General features: G+C 35.9%; 1 protein-coding gene across 1 annotated transcript; it reads right to left on the reverse strand.

The window, feature by feature from the left end:
- Window positions 1–2,917: 2,917 nt before the first annotated feature.
- On the reverse strand, window positions 2,918–18,101 carry LOC141601819 (protein FAR1-RELATED SEQUENCE 5-like). The gene is made up of 7 exons (XM_074422125.1): window positions 18,095–18,101; window positions 17,451–17,519; window positions 5,305–5,850; window positions 4,278–5,254; window positions 4,024–4,179; window positions 3,507–3,896; window positions 2,918–2,944 (listed from the first exon to the last, which is right to left on the reverse strand). Exons 1-7 carry the CDS (start codon window positions 18,099–18,101, stop codon window positions 2,918–2,920), a joined length of 2,172 nt encoding a protein of 723 aa, XP_074278226.1.
- Between the last annotated feature and the right edge of the window lie 2,733 nt (window positions 18,102–20,834).

A 20,834-nucleotide genomic window follows, 5' to 3' on the forward strand; every position in this document is an offset into this window, starting at 1 on the left:
TATTCACGCTTTGATTAAAAATATCACTTATTTCAAATGTGATATTGTTGGGGTACATAGTGTGATATTATTGCATACACAAATTGATATTGTTTAATTAATTCTGAAATTAGATAGGGATTTAAAATTGATAAATGTTGCCAGCGACAAGTGATATTGTTTTCAAATGATTGTGATATTGTTTCAAAGTGGACACCTTTTAAATAAGTGATATTTTTTAGTATTGGGATGATATTGTCTACAATCAAGTATAATGTTCTGATATTGGTTCACATCCGTACTGATATCATTTACCATGGACTGTGATATTTTTTTAGCATGCAGTGTGATATTGTTTATCAGGGTCACACTTCAGGAACTGTGATATAGCACACGTAAAAGTGATATTGTTTATACATATTCACGTTTTGATTAAAATGTAAAGGATTTGTTAACTTATATATATACATATATATACACTACAGGAATCAATATTAGAAGTTACTGAAGGCAAAGAAGCGAACAGGGAAAAGATATTCGAAGAATGGGACAAATTCATAAGAAGTAACACAGTTCCATGTAACATGGAAGCAGATTTGGTTTTTATTCCGATGGTGTTGCAAGAACACTACTTCTGTGTTTCTGTGAATTTCAAAACCAAGACGATTGAAGTGTTAGACAATACAGAGTACGACAACTAGGAGCAGACTGAAATATACAAGGCTGCAGATTCGGTGGTATGGTTTATTGATATTCTTGCTAGTGACATGTCATATGATTGTCTGATATTGTGGCTAGGATAGGTTGAGTGTATACAGTAAATGAATATGATTGTTTGACAAAATAATGACTAATAGTATAACTAATTATTGTAGGCCTATCACATGAGTGATTTCCTAGCAGGGAAAAATGTTGATAGAGCGCATAATGTAATAGATTTTGATGTTGTCAACACGAGTTTCAATTGGCAAAAGAAAGAAGCAAACAATACTGAATCGGGAAACTTCTTAATGATGCACATGATTCGGTATGAGGGGCAGTTGTTTGAAGCTGAGTTGCAGTCAAAAGTGCATAGGTGCTACTACTGGGTAGAAATAGCAGCGGCATTACTTTTAGCTGACATAAATTACATGAGGACAACGCTGATTGGGAAAGTTAAAGAATTTACAGCGGGAAAGGGAGAGCTTTTAAATAGATTGAAGGAAAAGAGGAAGAATAACGAAGATGCAAAAGACAAGGGCAATAAGATTAAAGCCAAGGATAATGTTGTTGAGAAGGACAATACTGTGGAACAGGAAATAACAAAGGCAGAAGGTCCGCTAAAAGAGAAGCCCAATGTTCAAACAAAAGCCAAGGAGGATACTAATAGAAGGCCAACAATTAACACAGAAATACCCATTCTTCGCAAATCTCCAATCAGAAGGTAAAAACCAAAAACCCGACTTTTACATTTCTGATATAGAATCATAGCATTACGTTTCTGCTTTTAATTGCAACAGACACAAAGGTAAAAATTTCACATAGACCCATAACATGCCATTTCTGGTTTTACAGACTACCTGTATCCGAACAAGATGGTGAAGATGATGCAGAAACACCCACAATCCAGTACAAAAGACTGAAGAAGACTGCAAATCCTAATAATAGAGGTAGAGGGAGAGGTAGAGGAAGAAGACAAAAGTAGGACTAGCAATGTAATGCTGGTAGGACAGACATGTGATATTGTTTTAGGTACAATGGTAGGAAATATAACTTGTTTTTTATCAACTCTTAGTAAACTGTGATATTGTTTCAGGAGTTGGGTGATACTTTGCTTAAGTTGTTGTGATATTAGTTCTCAGTAATAATAACAGCAGACAAGGTTGTTAAAATCTTTTTTCTTTGATATTGTTTTGGTACCCAGTGTGATATTGTTCCGTGAACATAGTGATATTGTTGCTTTTATTCTCTAAAATAAATCAACGGATAGGGATTTAAAATGCCTTTTTAGTTGGATAACTTTTTTTGTACACATTGTGATATTATTAAGTACAATGGTTGATATTGTTACACATTGTAATGCTGGTAGGACAAACATGTGATATTGTTTCAGGAGTTGTGTGATATTGTTTTAGGACAGTGGTAGGAATATAAATTTTTTTTTGATCAATTCTTAGTAAACTGTGATATTGTTACAGGAGTTGTTTGATACTTTGCTTAAGTTGTTGTGATATTAGTTCTCAGAAATAATAACAGCAGACTAGGTTGTTTAAATCTTCTTCTTTGATACTGTTTTGGTACACAAAGTGATATTGTTCCGTAAACATGTTGATATTGTTGTATTTATTCTCTAAAATAAATCAGGGGGTAGGGATTTAAAATTCCTTTTTAGTTGGATAAGTTGTGATATTATTCAGCAGACAAAACTGTGATATTATTGCACTCACTGGTTGATATTGTCTAGTATGTACTGTGATTTTTTAATCATATTTTTGTAATATTGTTTCCTCAAAACGTCCAATTGTAGTGGTAATATTTATGAATACTGGTGATATTGTTTCACTTGAAATGTGATATTCCTTAGTAGTATTTTAGAGTATAATACAATATAATAAAGTACATATACAAGTAAGTGTAATGTTGTGATATTGTTTAACTATTATGATGATATTTTTTTGAATCAAGTGTGATATACCTTCGAATGAGGTGGGATAGTATTTAATAATGGCAACAAAACAACATTAGTAATTATGCGGTTTTTATGACATTGATACCCAAAATGGAGAGAATACAAAATTGATGCCATTTGGAATGACATACAAGGGAAAAATTTGAGAGAATACAAAAATGATGCCATTTGGAATGACATACAAGAAAGAAATTGAATAGTGTAAGCAATAAAAAGTCGATTGTGAAAAGTTGATGATATAAAATAAACTTCCTCAGCATGCAGAAGCCCTTAATCACTATCAACAAGTGAAAAAATCTGCAAAACAAACAGACAAAAACAGTGACATAACGTCAGTAACAAGTTTGACAAAATATAACTTCTTTTTTATCAACTTCTGGAAAACTGTGATATTGTTTCAAGGGTTGTATGATATTATATTTTTATTGTTGTGATATTAATCCTCAGGAACAACAACAGTGTCTAGGGATATAAAAATCCTTTTTTTGTTTGATATTGTTGTGGTACATAGTGTGATATTTTTGAATACACGTGTTGATATTGTTTGGTTGATTCTGAAAATAGATAGGAATTTAAAATTGATAAATGTTGCTAGTGACAAGTGATATTGTTTTTAAATGATTGTGATATTGTTCCAAAGTAGACACCTTTTAAATAAGTGATATTTTTTATTGGGATGATATTGTATACAATCAAATATATATTCTGATAGTGGTAACAAGGTACTGATATTATTTACCATGGAATGTGATATTTTTTAGCATGGACTGTGATATTGTTTATCAGGGTCACACTTCAGCAACTGTGGTATAGCACACGTAAAAGTGAAATAATAAAAGTTGTAAGACAAATTACTTACATCGGATTCATGATCAAACGAGTGTTGTGATGTATCAACAGCTGGATTAGGGCAATTCCGCTTATCATGATGTGCCATTTGTTTATAATTATTGCAAAATCTTTTCGGCTTTTGTGCCTTTGCAGCAGACTGATCTTTCTTGGACATCAACCTCTTGCTAGTACCCTTGTTTTTTGATTGAACAGGAGGTAGTATATGGACCTCAGATGAAGACTTAACCCCAATGAGCATCTTCAACTCTTGGTGTTTAGTCAATTTTTCAGCACCAGACTTGAAATTTTGTCTAAATGTCTTCAGTAATAAAGTCAGTTCATTTATGTGATTTTCAGGCAGAGATTTGAGCAGTGTTAATGTTGAGTAGAATTCAGACCAGACAGTCGAAATCTGAAGCTTAGTGACATCAGACGAAGTAAATCATCCAACAATTGACCGTGAACATCATACAAGGGCATTTTTTTAGTGTTCTTTGTCCACCTACTGAGAAGATACTTATCAGGTATCTTTTTGATCCCTTTACCTGATAAAATCCAGATGATGTGTTTACATATGTATCTCTTCCTCTCAAACAGCTTGCATGAACATGTTGAATCAAACGTTGAAGGATTAAATGCGACAGTGTAAGTCTTATTGAAGATAGAATCTTCCAACTTCTAGGAACCTTGTACTGCCCTCCCTTGAAGAATCACAAGCACTACATGAGTTTAGAGAATCAACGCACTGCTGTTGGAATTCATAAAAGAGAGCGTGCGTATAAACAGTCGATGCATGAACCTCAAGGCTAAGAAGGGTTTTGGTTTGAGGTAGGGAGTGATCACTATCTCTGTCAAGAGATTTTTGAGTGTACCGTTGCTGATCCATAGCACTTTGAAAGCGCATCCAAAACTCAACAAGTGTGCCATGAGGATTCTCAAACCGCTTAAAGAAGTTGTTTTCGCTCTCAGAGCGTTGCGTTGTTCTTAAAAGACAACCAAGAGGAATATCACGATAATACGCCGGAATCCAACGTTGCCGCTTGGAAAACAGATATTGCAACCATGCATTATCTTCCAATTGAAACTCACTGATCAACGAACACCACCTCTCTTCGAAGTCAGCTGGCTCCAAGTCTGAATCCCGAACAACAGAATTCAGACGAGTGACGAAGTCAGTCTCTTTGGTCACTGTCGTGCCTACCTTTTCAGGTAATTTCTTCATAATATGCCACATGCAATAGCGATGGGCAGCAGTCGTAAAAGTAGCAGGGACTGCAATTTTCATAGCAGGACATTGATCGGTAAAAAAGCAATGGGGTTCCTTCCCACCCATGCAATCTAAAAATTTTGTGAAAATCCATTTAAAATTCTGGTCATTCTCCCTAGACATAAGCGAAGCGCCAAAAGTGACGGACTTCTTGTGATGATCAACATCAGTAAAGGGAGCAAAGATCATGTCGTACTTATTAGTTGAATAGGTTGGGTCAAAAGTCACCGCCTCACCGTATAGAGCGTAATTACGACGTGCTCCTGCATCAGCCCAAAATACACGAAACAAACACTTATTCTGATCAATATCATAGGCATAATAAAAACCTTCCTGGGTTTTATGAAGGGTTTCCAACTGGTCTACAAACATTTGAGCATCCTTAAGACCTATAAAACACTTGATTTCCCTTCCAAAATTCTTAAAGTCAGTCAAAGAAGCTCCAATATTTTCATAGTCGTCAACATATTCCTTGACGGACACAAAGTAGAGGTTGGGCCAATATTGACCTTGCAATTATCAACGATGGTTTGTTTATGTTGCAAAGCAAGGTTTCTACATTTTTTCTGAAATTCTCTATACTTGAGTGGAGAAAGACGGTGGTTATGGGCAACATGAAACTGATCAACAACAAACAGTGGCAATTGAACTTGGTCAATTTCTTTAATAACAAATTTAAAGAAAATCCTAGCTTTACAACCAATCCTAGTAACCTTAGTCTTCTTCGGATTATAGGCCTTGACCATTGCCTCCTCCTCCTCACCAGTAATGGGTAATATTGTCGGCTTAGAATCCCTAAATCCTTCCCGGCGACACACAATCAATTTTGTCCTAATATCTCCACTACTACGAAACCTTTTCGTTGAAGATTTCCTTGGTTCAAAACCACATGCTATTGCATAAGTCTCATAAAACTGTATGCCGTCGGCTAACGTAGAAAAAGTTTGTTCTATCGTAGTTGTAAATTCAGTTGCAATATTCCTGACCCACTCTTCAGAACCTCCAGGGGTCACCATCAAAGAAAGACGATTCCCAGCATGCACCTCATCAACGTCTAAGCATTGTGGAGTAGGAGCAGGTACCACAGGGACAACAAATGTATTTTCTACAGCAAGAGAAGTTGAATAAACAAATTATAACAAATATAACTAGATTATAACAAAACTATGATATTGTGAAGGAATGCATGTGATATTGTGGAACATAAATTGTGATACTGATGTGTGGGAAATAATCTGTATAATTCCCTTAACATTGAAGGATTATAACGAATTTAATTAAGACGATCACTAGTCATAAATAAAATACATAAACAAAAAAAATGATTCAGAAATAACCTTCGGTCCTAGCAAATACGGCCTAAGAACAATATCAAAATTGATATTCGCCTATTAGTTGCACCCAAGACGATATGAGATATGCCCTTTTATAATGCTAGAATCGATCTAAATTTTCTGTAAAAAATTAGGTTGTTTTTTTGTGTTTTTCTGATGAGGGAGGAGGCTAGGTTAAAAGAGAATTAAGGTGGAATAATGATCACCCTTTTCTTCTTATTGTAACCGAAATATGGGAGTGAATTAGAGAGATATTATCTACCCTAATTCGGCCCACATAACCGAAATAAGGAGTATGGTCTCCTTATTTTTGGTTATTCCAAAAATGTATAAAATGTGTTAAATTGTCAACTAGTGAGGATCGAACCCATGACCTCTTGGTTTGTGTACCCTCACTATTACCACTATGACACATTCAACTTGTTGATATTAAATATAACTGATTATATTTAATTACGAATTAACAGATTAATTCGTCCAAGCTAACATTACATACATTTAATTTAATATAACTTATATTCAATTTACGAATTGACAGTTAATTCGTCCCAACTAATATTATTTAATCTTCATTAAATAATTGTCTCATCAACACATTGACTAACTGTTTAGTCATATTAGGCATCAATGTGATCATATTTCTATAATCACGTCTCTCAAACACATCCTATAGGTGTGACCTTTAGGGACCAGTTGATCACCGCCATCTGTATGATAATAACGTCAAACTTTCTAGCAAGCCAACCGTTATTAGGTAAACGTTAATCAACTGATTAAATATACGAAGTACACCCTTGTGAACCTGTAAGAGATTTACAAATGTTATCACACTAATTTGTAGAGGACACAAGCTTCAACAAACTCCCACTTGTCCTCACAAGTGTATGTGCGATAACCAATTCTCATATCCTAAAATTTCTCCCACTCAATGTAAAACAATTTGCAAATCCGTATTCACAAAGGTCGTATTTTACAAGCGATCATTATCAAGAGTGGTTTCCCCTACTTGAGAGTAACTTAACTGATAAACGAATCATCATTCGAGCATGGCCATGCATTTCAGTTACAACTCCTCGAGTGGCCCTGAGAAATAACTATACCTGATAAGGGTTGGATATTTTCCTCAACTCGAATCCTGCAGATGTAAGCACAGTATGAAATGACCCAGAAAAAATCTACTTAGCCTCCGATTCACGGCAGACCGTGAGAAAGAAACCAAAGTCACCCAAAAACTGCCTTAATCTCAAGAGACAGTCGATAGTCAAAAGAATCGACTCTAGGAACACAATGGATGTCCTATCCACGACCTGGCACCGAATGTTTTTAAACATTTAGGACTCCATTACGTTGTCACAAAAAGTTGTACTACCAGGTATCGCTATAATCTCGCATTTGTGATCGATCAGTCAACCGTTTGACTTATGGCTCGTTGAACCCACCATCAATTGATTGCACAATATAATAACCGGAGTTATCAGCTCACATTGGCGATTACGGACCAAAACAAATAGTATATGAAAAAGATAATGTATCAAATCCATAATCAAGTACTATAACTCAGGAACACGTTTAATTCCCATGGAATTAACGTGCCCTACATGCTTATCATAATTCAACGGTTTAGTGAGAGGATCCGCGATGTTATCATCCGTCGCAATCTTGTCTATCACTATCTCCTCTTGCTCCACGTAATCACGGATCAGGTGAGCTTTCCGATGTACATGTCTAGATTTGTTGCTAGACTTTGGCTCCTTAGCCTGGAAGATGGCACCTCTATTGTCACAATAGATGGTGATCGGGTCATTCGAACTAGGAACTACTGTAAGTCCTTGTAAGAATTGACGCATCCATATCGCTTCCTTTGCTGCCTCCGAAGCGGCATAGTACTCGGATTCAGTAGTAGAATCTGCTACAACACTCCGTTTGGAACTCTTCCAGCTGACCGCAGCACCATTAAGAGTGAAGACGAACGCGGACTGAGATTTTGAGTTATTTCGATCCGTTTGGAAGCTAGCATCTACGTAACCGATTGCGCATAGCTTAGTATCGCCTCCATGAGTCAATACCCAATCCTTAGTCCTCCGTAGGTAGTTGAGGATGTTTTTTACAGCTATCCAGTGTGTTTCACCTGGAGTCTTTTGGTACCGACTCGTCATACTCAATGCATATGCCACGTCTGGACGTGTGCATATCATGGCATACATGATCGATCCTATTGCAGATGCATAAGGAACACGACTCATGCGCTCAATCCCTTCAGGCGTCGTGGGTGACTGAGACTTGCTCAACTGCATCCCAGTCGTCATTGGAAGGTTTCCCTTCTTGGAGTTGGTCATGTTGAACTTCTCAAGAATCTTATCCAAATAAGATTCCTGACTAAGTGATAACGTCCATCGTGGTCTATCTCGGTAGATACGGATTCCCAAAATGCGCTGTGCCTCACCCAGATCTTTCATCTGGAAATGGTTCTTCAACCATTCTTTAACCGAAGATAGGAGAGGAATGTCATTTCCAATCAAGAGTATGTCATCGACATACAATATCAAGAATACAATCTTGCTCCCACTCGACTTGATATATAAGCATGGTTCCTCGACCGATCGAGTGAAACCATACTCTTTTATCACCTGGTCGAAACGATGATTCCAACTCCGAGAAGCTTTCTTAAGTCCATAAATAGAACGCTTAAGCTTGCATACTTTCTTAGGATGTTCAGGATCTATGAAACCTTCGGGTTGCACCAAGTACAACTCTTCCTCCAAATAACCGTTTAAGAAGGCGGTTTTCACATCCATTTGCCAAATTTCATAATCATGAAATGCGGCTATCGCTAAGATTATCCGAATGGAACGTAGCATGACTAAAGGTGCAAAAATCTCATCATAAAGCAATCCGTGCACTTGAGTGAAACCTTTTGCCACAAGTCGTGCCTTATAGGTATCTGGTTGCGCGTCTACAGAACGCTTTATCTTGTAAAGCCATTTGCACTGTAGAGGTTTTACCTTATTAGGTAAATCAACTAGATCCCATACGTCATTCTCATACATGGAGTCCATCTCGGATTTCATGGCTTCGAGCCATAGCTTTGAGTCGGAACAGGTCATAGCACCTTTATAGGTAACGGGTTCATTACTCTCTAGGAGTAAAACGTCATTCTCCTCGACCATACCAATGTTGTAACATTCCGTTTCACCCGCTTAAGATCATGAGTTCTTGTACTAGAAAAAAAAATCTGTTTTGGTAACCACGGCGATACTTGGAGGTTTGGTAGATGAGCGAACTTCGGGACGAAGTTCATTTTAAGGGGGGAAGACTGTAATACCCCGTATTTTATATTGTTTGTTGAGCCGAGTATTTGTCTGGTCGTATTGATATCGTAGGATCGAGTTAGTCATAAGCTTGTCAAGACGGGTTTAACTGAGGGAGACCACGTTATCTAATTCTTTTACCATCTACGCGGACCCATGACATTTACCCAAGCACCCACGACCCATTTACCATCTAACCTAAAATTAACCTAATTTTACCCTAACATTTCTAAACCCTATTCCCTCAACCGCCCACCTCTTTTCAGCGGCCCATAACTCAGCCTTCACGCAAATCGAGAGAGGGAGAGTGAGTGTAAGTGTTGGCGGCGCAGCAGGGAAGATCTAGGGGTGGTTGTCGTCGTCCGGTGGCAACCCTGGTGGCGGCTGTGGCGGCAGAAAAGGTAAGAACACAACCCTTCTCCTCTTTCTGTCGAATTGTTGGCTGTTGTTTCGTGTCTTATAGGGGCGTTTATGGTGGTTGTCGAAGGGGTATATGGGTAGAGTGGTAAGGGACGAGTGAAACGGTGGTGGTTATGGTGGTTTTAGGTGGTGCTAGTGGCGGTGAGAGGTGGCAGCGACAGGGGGTGCAGCAACGGGTTTTATACACGGGTTTCAGGCGGGTTTAGATGGGTAGCTTTGGGGTGGTGCCACCGTCGACTAGGGGGAGGTCGACAAGGCGGTGCTATGGTGTCTGTGTGCGTGGTTTGGCGGTGAGTAGAATGGTGGTTGTTTGGCAGGGGGTAGTTATTGGTTGCGGTGGTGGTGAGTCGTGGAAATGGGGTGTTTGGTGGGCGTGGTGGTGAACCGAGCCAATTGGCGGCACTTGGTTTGACTCGCCGGCGGAGTCGACCCCATGGGGGTGGTTGTTGGTGGGTCGGGTCGAAGTGGGGACACGGTGGTGGTTGTCACGGTGGTTAGGTGGCGTATGGAGTCGGGAAATGGGCTGGAAACCGTGGTTGGGGAGTGTTATTTAGCGGGTTTGATTCGTGTCCTTATTATGTGGGTTATCGTATCCTTAATTAATTAATTTGTTTCCGAGTCATTTAAATAATTAAAGACGGGTTTAAGTTGGGTTGTGAGTTGTTCAAATGTTGAATCGGGTTTTCTTAAAACATTTAATTCGTCTAATCTTTTATTTATCATATTAGTTATTTAATTTAATTCCCGAGTCAGTTAAATAATTCAAGTCGGGTTTTGTGTCGGGATTGTTAAAAGAGAAAAGTTTCTATATCGGGAAAGTTTCTATTTTTGGTAAATTTCTATTTTGGGAACGAGAATAGTTAAGTAATCAATTATCATTTATTTACCTTTCAGAGGGCGAATTGTGGTGGAAATATTACTGAGCACCCGACTATTTGACTGCAGTTCTGAGGTAGGGAAATACACTTGACTTACCGGTGTTGTTGTTAAATTGTGTTGAGATGTTGTGTTTCATATGACCAAGCTGTGATCGTTGACTTGTTCGTGGTTGTGGTTTATGTTATATTTCATATACTGGAGTGTGGTTGACTGAACTATTTGTGTTGAGTATGTTACTTCATTATTTTGATAGCTGGCATGGTTTCATTCATTGATTTACATATTATGTTGCATTGGTTACTGTTGAGCATTTCATATGCATTGGAGTTGGAGGATGGTGTAAGAGTGACGATGTTGAGGTCGTGATACGATGTGATGTTGTGATAAGGCCCAGGCGGGTTCTGCAGACTTGCCCTGGTGTCCTCAACAAGGCGAGTGCGAGATCGACTTCGGTCGATATATATATATAGTCTACCGGGGATCGGTATGGCTGGGCTGTCCGGGTTATGAGATATGAGAAATGAGATATGAGATATGAGATACGAGTTGAGATGGAGATGGAGATGACGGAGGATCATGCATATCATATTTTTTGCTGTTTAATTGTTTTCCCTACTCAACCTCGTGGTTGACCCTGTGTATTCGTGAACACCTGTGATGAACCGTAATGGGGAGCAGATTTGACAGGTACTAAAGATTAGCTGACTTAAGAGCTATGGGAAGCGTGAGGACTTGGCCAATCTACCTAGAAGTCTAGACCACATAGAGGATTGTATCACTTAATTTATTTTCCGCTGCGGGTTGTATTTATTTTATATTAAGTAGTAGTTGGATAATTGTAATAAACACGTGATCGTTAAGTTTTAATTTAAAGTACTTTGGTATTGTTGTACTTTGTTATTCACTACCTCGGGAAACCGAGATGGTAACAGTCCGATTTATTAGGGAATGTCTTGCTAAAGGCTCCTTCATAAATCGGGGTGTTACAAATGTATCTGTCCAGAGGATGAGAGACTCTACCCGACCTCCTAGGTTCCTCAGGAATATTAACCGTATCATCAGTTGGAAGAACAACTTCCTCCATCTGTTCTTCGTTTGTTGGTTCTGGAATCTCCGACAGCTCGAATGTTCTATTACTCATCTTGTTCTCGAGAAATTCTTTCTCTAAGAACGTCGCACTAGGCGCAACAAAAACTCGATGTTCGGTAGGCGAATAGAAGTAATGACCAAGTGTTCCTTTTGGATAACCTATAAAGTATGTCTTGACCGATCGCGGGCCGAGCTTATCCTCGTGTCTCCACTTGACATAAGCCTCGCAACCCCAGACCCGAATAAAGGACAAGTTAGGGACCGTTCCCTTCCACATTTCATATGGAGTCTTGTCGACAGCTTTAGTCGGACTTCGGTTAAGTATAAGAGCAGCTGACAAAAGAGCAAAACCCCATAATGAATCAGGCACTACCGTGTGACTCATCATGGATCGATTCATATCTAGTAAGGTACGATTTCTCCGTTCGGACACACCATTCAATTGAGGTGTTCCAGGTGGAGTTAACTGCAAAACGATTCCACAGTCTTTCAGGTGTTGATCAAACTCATTTGAAAGATATTCGCCACCCCAATCTGAACGGAGTGCTTTAACCTTTCTACCCAGTTGGTTCTGTACCCTGTTCTGGTATTCCTTGAATTTCTCAAAGGACTCACTTTTATGCTTCATTAAGTAGACATATCCGTATCTACTCAAATCGTTCGTGAAAGTGATAAAATATCTATAGTCATCTCTAGCGGTAATTGACACAGGTCCACAAACATCAGTATGTATGAGTCCTAATAGGTCACTAGCGCGCATTCCAACACCTTTGAATTAAATTCGAGTCATCTTGCCAATGAGACATGATTCACACGTGCCATATGTAGAAAAATCGAATGCGGGAATAGTCCCATTATCGACGAGTTTCTTCACGTATTTCTCATTTATGTGTCCCATTCGACAATGCCATAGATAGGTTTGATCTTTGTCACCAACCTTTATTTTCTTATTATTCACGTGTAATACTTCTGTGGTTTGGTCTAAGATGTAAATTCCATTCATGGAAACTGCTTTGCCATAAATCATTTCATTGAAAGAGAAAATACAGCTATTATCCTTTATTGAAAATGCAAAACCGTCTTTAACAAGTACGGAAACAGAAATAATGTTCTTAGACAAACTGGGTACATAGTAACAGTTATTTAAAAATAACTCAAAACCACTAGGGAGTTGGATTACATATGTTCCCTTCGAGACAGCAGCAACTTGTGCTCCATTCCCGACACGCAGGTCCACATCACCTTTTTCGAGAGGTATGATGTTCTTTAGGCCCTGCAAATGATTACACGGATGAGAACTACAACCAGTATCTAGTACCCAAGTTCCGAAACTTGCATGGTTAATCTCAATCATATGAATATAACATGACATACCAACAGGAACGACGCGGCCTGCTTTGATGTCCTCACTGTAGATGGGACAGTTTCTCCTCCAATGTCCAGTCTTGTGATAATGGTGGCACTCTATGTCACCGCCCTTGCTCTTTGCCTTGCCCTGTGAGCCACTAGTCTCACCAGGCGCACTCTTACCGTTTCCTGGCTTTTTAAACTTTGGCTTACCTACAGCTAGGTCGCCATAAGCCTTGCCCTTACCTTTAACCTTGTTGGAAATCGTGAGAACATCCTGCTTCATGCTCCCACTCAATTTCATATCCTTCTCGGTCTGTACGAGAAGGGAGTGTAGCTCATGAGGAGTCTTTTTCAAGTCATTCATGTAGTAGTTCGCCCTGAAAAGGGCAAAACCATCGTGAAGAGAATGAAGCATTCGGTCAATGACAATGCTCTCACTGATTTTACAATTGAGGGCCTCCAGCTTCTCGACATTCTCAATCATGTGAAGAATGTGTGGGCTAACCGGTTGGCCCTTCTGGAGTTTCGCATCAAAGAAGCGACAGGTATGCTCATATGTAACGATTCTCGGTGCTTTTGAGAACTCGTTAGTGAGCGTAGTGAAAATATTGTTTGCACTTTGGGAAATGAAGCGTCTCTACAAATTGATTTCCATTGCAAAGATGAGTACGTTCTTTATCGCACCCGCTTCCATAACGAAGTCACTATAAGCGAGTGACTCGTTGACTCCTGCATTGGGGCCTGGGTTGACCGGTATTGGCTCGATTAAGTACTTGAGCTTACCGTCAGCAATGGCATTCCTAGTGCCGCCTCCCGATCCGCAAAGTTGGACTCGTCATTTTTCGAGACGTGTGAACCGATTCATCTGGTCCATGAATATTTTCAAACCAGACGCGCGATCAAGTGTGGCACTAGGCATTGGGATTGCGTTATTTCCAGCCATTTCGTTGTAACAAAGATTATGAAAATAAACGTGTTCTACATCGAGATGAAGAATAAAAATAATAAGCATGTGCATCGTTTATATTTTTAAGTCTAATGAACTACTGTCATAACGCGAAGACTCAAAACATTTATACAATTGACCTCCCTCAAGAATTATATAAATGATCCCAAGACTCAATTGTCTGTAAATTGATAAGCTAACCTTTTAGCTAATTCTACCGTTAGAATTCTTGGTCGATAAATTTCTGTAAATTCTATCTTTAGTCCATCATAATCACGAGAAACTCTTCGGTGATGTTGAGGTAAACTAAGTCAACACAACTACTTACCCAACGTAGAAGGGGTCATATTATGCCTACCGACGAAGAAGGGATTCATAGTTGTTTGCTCTTATAAAGACTAATCTCAATTTCCGTTTTAAAGGAAGATCCCATCATCTTTATTTTAATTCATTTTAAGTGAACTAATATCTAGCACGCGAGAATGAATAAACTAAGGTGATGGCTTACTAAGTCTGTGACATCTGTATGTCCATGAAAACAAACATATAACCTATATGAGTCAATTTTCATGCATTTTAGTAGTAGGTGGTTTGGTTTTAGGCGGAATATGATGCATAAACTAACATGTGAATGAAAAACAATAGAATGAAAAACGTAAAAACAATAAAAGTCCTAGTGTGGCCTATCCTATCAAAATGAACATTAAATACAAGTTTGGAATCCATCCTTGGACCCGAGAAGCTTGTCTTGATGTTCCATCTTGATCCATGTAGCGGGAGTGAGCTCCAATCTCCATCTTTAGTCTTCTTTGAAATTACAATAATTAAGATTACATAATAAACCTATTTATTACAATCTAATTTCAAAACCCAAAACTAAAAATAAAGGAGATTTAAGATCTCATAATTACATAAAAAATAATGTTTCCTTCATTAAGAAAACATAATTTGACTAAGGCCACACTAAGTATTACAATTTACAACCGATTGGAAAAATAAATACGTAAATAAAATTCATTCATTCGATTCATTCAACAAAATTAAAATGCATCAACTAAAAATAAATTAAACATACATGACACAATTCATTAATTATGTTGATTAATTTATCCAAACCACCTATTTTAAATCAAATTAAGTGACAATTCCTCAATTAATCACATTAATTTCATTCTTAATCCATATTAAACTTGTAATATGAATTCAATCCGTCAAAATTTTAAACTGCTTTAAAATAATTCGGTATCTTTTAATTATGAACCGCTTCACAATAATTATTGGCCAAAACAAACAAAAAAAATCCTTTTTTTTTATTTTGAGTCACGGCAAAATAAAAAAAAACAATTTTTTTTTTTAAAAATCAGCTCACGGCCAAAATTAACAGCCCTTCCCTGCTGATTAAAATCAGCTCTTTTTTTTTTTTTGTAAACTGTCCAGCACGTGAACCGTAAAAGAAATGAAATTTTTTTTTATTTTTTTTCATGCTCTGCTGATTAAACTCTAAAACCAAAAAAAACGATTTTTTTTTCTTTTTGACAAAACCAGCTGCAAGCCATGGAAAGAAAAAAAGAACAATTGTTTTAAGTTTGCTATTAACAAGATTTGCATATACATATTCAAACTAGATAATTCAAATATAACATTTTAAAAGAATATCTAAATCATGATATAACCGATTATCATAATTGATTTGAACATTTGTTAAAACAAGTTATATGCCAAAAACAGCAAAAACAATTCATCAAACAGACGAAACTATTTCCATTTACATCTCGATTTATAAAATTGAAACATCTACAAATTATCATAATTATTATCTTAACCGATTAAAACAACAATATGAAAATCAAATGGATATTAAACAACAACAAAAACGTTGCAACACGGCAAAATTTTTTTTTTTCCCTCGGCATAAAAAAACAGGCCGTGCATTTTTTTTTTTATTAATCCGAAACCCTAAATTGTTTACAAACAATTTTATGAAATCATCAAAATTAAATCTGTGGCCTTAGCTCTGATACCACTTGTGGGAAATAATCTGTATACTTCCCTTAACATTGAAGAATTATAACGAATTTAATTAAGACGATCACTAGTCATAAATAAAATACATAAACAAAATAAAGGATTCAGAAATAACCTTCGGTCCTAGCAAATACGGCCTAAGAACAATATCAAAATTGATATTCGCCTATTAGTTGCACCCAAGACGATATGAGATATGCCCTTTGATAATGCTAGAATCGATCTAAATTTTCTGTAAAAAATTAGGTTGTTTTTTTGTGTTTTTCTGATGAGGGAGGAGGCTAGGTTAAAAGAGAATTAGGGTAGAATAATGATCACCCTTTTCTTCTTATTGTAACCGAAATATGGGAGTGAATTAGAAAGATATAATCTACCCTAATTCGGCCCACATAACCAAAATAAGGAGTATGGTCTCCTTATTTTTGGTTATTCCAAAAATGTATAAAATGTATTAAATTGTCATCTAGTGAGGATCGACCCATGACCTCTTAGTTTGTGTACGTACCCTCACTATTACCACTATGACACATTCATCTTGTTGATATTAAATATAACTGATTATATTTAATTACGAATTAACAGATTAATTCGTCCAAGCTAACATTACATACATTTAACTAAATATAACTTATTATATTCAATTTACGAATTGACAGTTAATTCGTCCCAACTAATATTATTTAATCTTCATTAAATAATTGTCTCATCAACACATTGACTAACTGTTTAGTCATATTAGGCATCAATGTGATCATATTTCTATAATCACATCTCTCAAACACATCCTATAGGTGTGACCTTTAGGGACCAGTTGATCACCGTCGTCTGTATGATAATAACGTCAAACTTTCTAGCAAGCCACCCGTTATTAGGTAAACGTTAATCAACTAATTAAATATACGATGTATACCCTTGTGAACCTGTAAGAGAGTTACAAATGTTATCACACTAATTTGTGGAGGACACAAGCTCCAACATGATGAATATAAAATAAATACGCAACCGTATTGCAGCCTATGATACTGTGAAGGAATACATGTGATATTCTGGAGCATAACAGTGATACAAATATAACAAATATAACTAGATTATAACAAAACTATGATATTCTAAATGAATGCATGTGGTATTGTGTAACATAAAATGTGATACTGATGAATATAAAATAAATACGCAACCGTATTGCAGCCTATGATACTTTGAAGGAATACATGTGATATTCTGGAGCATAACATGTAATACAAATGCACAGAAACTGATAACAAGTCATGTACTGCAGCCTATGATACGGTAAAGGACTCAATGTGATATTCTGAAGCATAACATGTGATACTAATGCACAGAGAGTAATTACCAGTCATATACTGCAGCCTATGATACTGTAAAGGACTCAATGTGATATTCTGAAGCATAACATGTGATACTAATGCACAAAAAGTAGTTACGAGTCATGTACTGCAGCCTATGATACTGTAAATGACTCAATGTGATATTGTAAAAGGCAAACTGATTCTAATGAGCAGTAATCAGGTAAACAAAACTATAAAATGTGATACTATTCAGAATTAATTATGATACTCTACTGAATTAAAAGTGATACAAAGGAAACTGTTAAATAACGATCAAAACTTGAAGTAAACACAAGTAGTGAATGCGAAATAAACTTGATGATAAACAAAACAGACAATTAGTACATCATTTTATACGTCAATTAGAAGATGAAGAAAACAGAGAATAAATTTTAACACATCAAATAGCAAAAACTACATGTTGAAGAAAGTAGGTAATCAGTACATGATTTTAATACATAAAATAGCACGAATTGATGAATCCGTGACTAATGTGGATGAATTATAACATCAATTATAACAAAAAACCAGTAATTAACAACGAATTCAGTCGAAGATACAATAACAATAAAACATCTTGCAATAAAACAGGAAAACCGAATGAAAAAATTAAAACATAAAATAAAAGAAGCAAAAAATGATGAAATACCTGACATTGAATATGTTAAAATTGAGGAAAAAAGAGATGAAGACGACGGATGATGAAAAAGTCAATGAGAATGAGCATCTGAGACGAATGATGAAGAAAATCGTTGGAAATCGATCACGGATGATGATGAACACAGGTGAAGATGATAACGAGAGCAAAGAAGACGACAACGCGCGAAAAATTGACGGCGTAAGAATGAAAAGCGTGATTGCGGAAGAGAGAGGGAAGAGAGAGAAAGTAAATGAATTCAAACGGTGAGTTTGAGCTGATAATAGGGTTTATATAACAAGTTTAGCAAATGACGAAAATAACCTTACTAATAGCTTGATATAAAGCAGTATTATTATGACTCATGTGTGATATTGTAGATGGACTCATGGACTCAAATAACTAGGTAGGACTCATGTGATCCTAGTTCTATATATATATATATATATATATAGGCAAGATCCGGTGAGTTTGCCACTTTTCGTGAGTTACCCCTGCATTTATATACCATTGGATCTAACAAGATCAAGGGCTGAGATTATACCCAAAAAAATACATAAACTCATTTTTTTCTCTCTCTTCCATTAATCTTACGTTTTCCCTTTTTTTTCCTCCTGCTTTCTTCATTCTTCGCCTCTTTTTTCTTATTTTCTTCAAATGCATGCATAATCCAATCAAATCTTCACAAAACCGGAGTAATTCAAGTAGAAAATACAAAATTAATTCATTATCATCATTCAATTTGATTGATACACGCAACAATCGTCAGTTTTTGCCCAAAATTTGTAGAAACCCTAGCGCTAATCGACAAAACGAAGGTAAGCATAGATTATAACTATGATTTTGCGAGTTATTTCAATTGCTACTCCGTTAGTATGCTTGTTTATCATACATTTGACATTTGATTGATGATTTATTATCATAATCTTGAAAATTTGTTGGTAATCTAGATTAGCACATCAACTATTTGTTAAAATGTCTAGTTAAATTTAGAAACTCAGTTATTGTAATGAAGAAATATGGTTATTTAATTGTTATTGTAATGTAGAAACTCAGCTATTGTAATGTAGAAACTCAGTTATTGTAATGTACAAACTCGGTTATTGTAATAGGGAATCTTTGGTATTTGTAGTTATTGTAATGTAGAAACTCGGTTATTATAATGAATAAATTGTGTTATTGTATTGAGATAAAACTCAAATATGTTCAAATTTTATGTTCACCCGTTAGTTGTCTAACATTACATCTCGATTATTCTATTACTTTAACCCAGTTATTGTATAATCAAAACCCATGTATTGTATTTTATAGTTGCTTCTTGGGTGTTCTGATAAGTTATAATCTGCTTTTTGGTGATTTTCAGGCAGAATCCTGATAGATGCGGATAATTGACGTTCAACAGAAAAATTGACGTATATACTTGGTCATTTTAATGAAGAAAGTAGTTATTTTATAGTTAACTTATTTGTTTACTGAGAATAATGTTTCATGGTATTTACAGTTATTGTAATGTAGAAACTCGGTTTATTGTAATGTATAAACTCTGTTATTTGTATTTATTGTAATGTAGAAACTCAAAATTGTAATGTAGAAACTCTTGTATTTGTAGTTATTGTAATGTAGAAACTCGGTTATTGTAATGAATAAAGTCAGTTATTCTATATGTGTTTCAGTTATTGACTCGTCAATTATAGTTATTTTACAATCCAGTTACTTCTTGGGTGTTCTGTTAAGTTATATTCTGCCTTTTGGTGATTTGCAGGTTGAATCACCATAGACGCGGATAATTTACGTTCAATGGAAAATTTGATTTATATACTTGGTCATTATTTTGTTATTTTTCATCTTGTTTAATTGAATAACTCAGTTATTGTAATGTAGCAAAACCCAGTTATTGTAATGTAGAAATTCTGGTATTTGTAGTTATTCCAATATAGAAACTCATTTATTGTAATGTAGAAACTCAGTTATTGTAATGTAAAACTTTGATATTTGTAGTTATTGTAATGCAGAGACTCAATTATTGTAATGAGTAAATCGTGTTATTGTATTGAGACGAAATTCAAATATATTCAAATTTCTATCTTGTTTTGGTTTATCTTATTTAATTGCATAACTAATCATTTTCATTCAATCAATAAATGAGATTGGTTAATGCGATAGCAAAATCTGAAAAATGAAATAATAATATATATAACAAGGTTAAAAAAACCACTTACTTTTATTATAACTGTTTTGTTTCCAACACATTACACTTAAACATTTCCAAAAAATTATATCTAAGCATCATCATAAAGACTTCTATACATTTCAAATAATACATCTCAAATATTACATATATTTATCTCCAATACAACGTCTAAAATATTTCTTTCAAGGAGAACCGTGTCTTGTTGTTGTTTCCACGTTTCTTCCACCCGTATTTCTTCCCAACGAGAACCATCTCTTGCCGATTGATGAGGGTTGAACCATTGGACAACAAAAACTCACTAAAAGAAATAAAAACAAAAAGGGGGTAAGTTATAAATAACTAAGCAACTGATATACAATAACCACCTATAAGTATTGAAATAATCGTAAAACCACTATAAAATAACTGGATATTTTAGAGAAATAAAGCATATTATTATAACCGACTATAAGCATATTATATAAGACCACAATAATAACTCCAAATTAAAATAACTAAGTTAAAACAATACAATAATTGATATGTAATATTATTATAACCAACATAAACAGATTATATAAG

Source organism: Silene latifolia, chromosome 9 (assembly GCF_048544455.1).
Source record: "Silene latifolia isolate original U9 population chromosome 9, ASM4854445v1, whole genome shotgun sequence".
NCBI classification, from domain to species: domain Eukaryota; kingdom Viridiplantae; phylum Streptophyta; class Magnoliopsida; order Caryophyllales; family Caryophyllaceae; genus Silene; species Silene latifolia.